This window comes from Miscanthus floridulus, chromosome 5 (assembly GCF_019320115.1).
Source record: "Miscanthus floridulus cultivar M001 chromosome 5, ASM1932011v1, whole genome shotgun sequence".
NCBI classification, from domain to species: Eukaryota; Viridiplantae; Streptophyta; class Magnoliopsida; order Poales; family Poaceae; genus Miscanthus; species Miscanthus floridulus.
The window spans coordinates 11149024-11152594 of NC_089584.1; the positions used below are offsets into that span (position 1 = coordinate 11149024).

Sequence of the window (3571 nt, forward strand, 5' to 3'; positions counted from 1 at the left end):
CTAGGGGGAAGCTTGCGCGCTTCTCGATGCCTCGATAAAAATACCAGAGTTATCGACGGGAGTTTGCATATCTCTACCTTACTCTTTAGCTTCCACAATTATATTGTTTGCATAACTCCTTTTGCGGTAGAGATAACAACACACTAGCAAAATTGTAGTTGCACATTTAGATAGTTTATCTTTTATATATGTTTTGCTAAGAATAGAAAAAGAGGCCATAGTTTAGAGTTAGAATTTTAAGTTGCCTAATTCACCCCCCCTCTTAGGCGTCATAGTCCCTTTTCACCGACGATGAGCTCCTCCTTCCCCCGTTGCTGTGTGTAGAGCGCGTGCTTGGTTGCACACCATGTGAACCCAAGCTCGCCCAGCGTGGCATCAAGCTTGGCGTTCCATGCTCACGGGGCCTACCGTAGCCCGTAGAGCACCTTGCACAGTCGGAGCACCCTGTGCTCCCCTCCCTTGATGGTGAAACTCAGAGGTTGCCTGACGAAGACCATCTCTACTAGCTTGCCATTGAGGAAGGCCGATTTTACATCCAGGTGATGGACGCACCAGTCCTTCGCTGCTGCCAAAGCCAACAGCAGTCGAATAGACTCCACGCGCGCTACCATCGCAAAGACTTTTTTGAAGTCAATGCCCTCACACTGGACAAAGCCTTAGGCGATGAGGCACGCCTTGTGCTTGATAATGGCGCCACGCTCGTCTCGCTTGACCTTGTACACCCACTTCAAGCCGATCGAACAATATCCTGGAGGTGGATCAACTAGCTCCCAAGTCTCATTTTACTCGATCGCCTTCATCTCCTCTAGCATTGCCCGTCACCAATTTGCATCACATTCGGCCAGTGCGAATATGGGTGGTTCCTCTACACTGACGAGAAGCAGCTCTAGGTCATTGAGCAGCCGACCCACCAGGCCTGAGGACCCTGTGCCGCCGACGATGTCGTCCAGCCTATGGAACCGCACCTCCTCACCATCGTGGAAGGCATCCACGAATTCAATGATGTCACTTGGAGTTGAGGCAAACTCGATTGGCATCGATGGAGTCCCCTGTTTCGCCAGAGTGGTCGGCACAGCACCTGGAGTGCTTGGCACCCTGGCTGCAGTGCTCGGCACTACTTCTGGATCGCTGATCACCACTCCTAGAGTGTTCGGCACCACTATAAGAGTGCTCGGCACTAGTCTTGGAGTGGTCGGCACCACTGCAAGACCTCTCGGCTCTACTACGGAAGCGTTCGACACCCATCCTAGAGTGGTCGGCACCACTATAGGACCGCTCAACACCACTTCTAGAGTGCTCAACATGCCTCTCGAAGTGCTCGGCACCGCCCTAGGAGTGCTTGGCTCTGTTGCTGGAGTGGTTGGTACCTCCTCTCCAGCATCTCCACCATCGTGGATGACCAAGTGCTCGACGACAAAGGTGCTGGTGAAGCCGCCAGCTTCCCCCATGCCTAGACTATCCCAGTCCTAGGCCGCCTTCTCATCGAACACGATGTCGCGTGAGACAACCACCTTGCCTCCATGTGGGTCATAGAGCCGGTACACCTTGGTACCTTCCACGTAGCCCAGGAGCACCATTGGTGTGCTCCTGTCCTCCAGCTTGGTGAGGACCGGCTTCGTCTTCCTAACATGGTCGATGCAGCCGAATGTCCAGAGGAAGGACATGGTCGGCTTGTGCCCATACCAAGCTTTGAATGGCGTCTTGCCCATTAGGGCCTTGGTGGGCGCGGTTGAGGATGAACACCACCGTGGTCACTGCCTCATCCTAGAACCTTGCCGGCATGTTCTTGGCCTTCATCATGGATCGAGCCATGCCGATCACCATCTAGTTCTGCCGCTCCACCATGCCATTCTGCTATGGTGAGTATGGGGCGATGTGGTGTTGCACCACACCCTAATCCACGCAGTACATAGCGAACTCCACCGAAGTGAATTTGCTGCCCCGATCAGTTCGCAGCACGCGCAACTTCTTGCCGCCCTCCACCTCCACGCGTGCCTTGAATTCACCACCTCATCCTTGCTCATCAGGAGTTGCAACCACATATAGTGATTGCAAGCATCCACGAGCAGAAGAAAGTACCACTGACCACCGTTTGTGGCTGACGTGATTGGCCCACAGAGATCGTCGTGGACGAGCTTAAGATAGTCCGTCGTGTGATACTTAGTCGCCTTTGGGAACAACAACCTCCTCTGCTTCCCGGCAAGGCAGCTGTCACACAGCTCGCCTACGTGCTTGATGTGGGGCAGCCTCGGACCATCTTATCCAGTTGACCAAGCGCGTCAAAGCTAAGATGGCCGAACCGGGCATGCCATAGCCATGGCTCCTTTGTGTGCCATGCTGCCAGGCACACCGGCTGCTCCATCTTCAAGTCGAGCAGGTATAGCTGGTTTCAGGACCTCTTCACCTTGGCAAGAAGGAACTACTCTTAGTCCTTGATCCCAAGGATGTCATCCTTGATCAGTACCTCGCTGCCATGCTCATCCAGCTGGCCAATGCTGATGATGCTTGAACATAGCTGCGGGATGTAATATACATCCGTCAGCACACGATGCTTGCCATTCTGGCACCTGAAGATGATGGTGCTACACCCTTGGACCGCAACCCTTGAGCCATCACTGAACTTCACCGTGCCGGTCATGTTGCTGTCGAGCTCGAAGAACGCTTCCTTGGAGCCTGTCATGTGGTTGCTGACGTTAGAGTCCAGGTACCACCGCTGCTCCTGCTCGTTGCCCACACGTCCGAGCCTTCAGAACCTTGTCGTGCCCTGCCACCGCTATCACTTCTCCCTTCTCATTGGCCTCAACATCGCCATTAGGAGAGTGGCCTCATTATCCTCATTAGCCTGCGCTAAATGAGCCTCAGCCTTCTTCTCCTACTTACGATTTGGGCACTCCTTTGCCTAACGGCCCATCTTCCCATAGCACCGGCATGCGTTGTGGTCGACCTTCTTCTTCTTCTTTGAAGAAGCCTTACCGCGGTGCTTGCCTTCGTCACCATGGCTGGAAAAGGCTTCCTCAGATTTCTTCATCTGGGCAGCCCACTCCTCCTCTGTCAGTAGCAACTTGTCGTTGTCCATCATTGTTGTGGCCTGCTTCATGCACTCGTCCACCACCCGTAGATAGCCTGTCACATCCTTAATGGTGAGGATGGACAAGTCCAACATCATCTCTATGGAGAGAGTGATCTGGATGTACTTCACCGACACGGAGTGGAGGTACTTGGAGACCACCTCTTCTTCGTCGATGGTGATGCCGTGGCTCCTTAGCTTGCCGATGAGCGACTGCAGACGGAGGGAGAAGTCCTCCACTAATTTACCATCCTTGAACTTGAGGTTGGCATACTCCTGCTTCAGCAGTTGGGCCATTGCCTTCTTTGCATGGTCGGAGCCAACGTGCATCGCTGCAATGGCCTCCCACGCCTCCTTAGTAGAGTTCTTCGCTCCCAACGGCTCCCTATCCTCCGCTGGCATAGCAATGAGGATAGCCTTCAATGCTGACATGCTGTCTTCATCGTTGTCGGTGCCCTTGTCAATAGCATTCCAGAGCCGTCTGGCTCTGAGCTTGACCTTCAT

General features: G+C 53.7%; 1 protein-coding gene across 1 annotated transcript; it reads right to left on the bottom strand.

Moving 5' to 3' along the window:
- Window positions 1–2899: 2899 nt before the first annotated feature.
- LOC136454236 (uncharacterized) lies at window positions 2900–3571 on the bottom strand. Its single transcript, XM_066454733.1, has one exon. It carries the CDS (start codon window positions 3569–3571, stop codon window positions 2900–2902), a length of 672 nt encoding a protein of 223 aa, XP_066310830.1.

Coding starts and splice junctions, on each gene's coding strand:
- LOC136454236 (XM_066454733.1), bottom strand. CDS start 3,571: ATGAAGGTCAAGCTCAGAGCCAGACGGCTCTGGAATGCTATTGACAAG.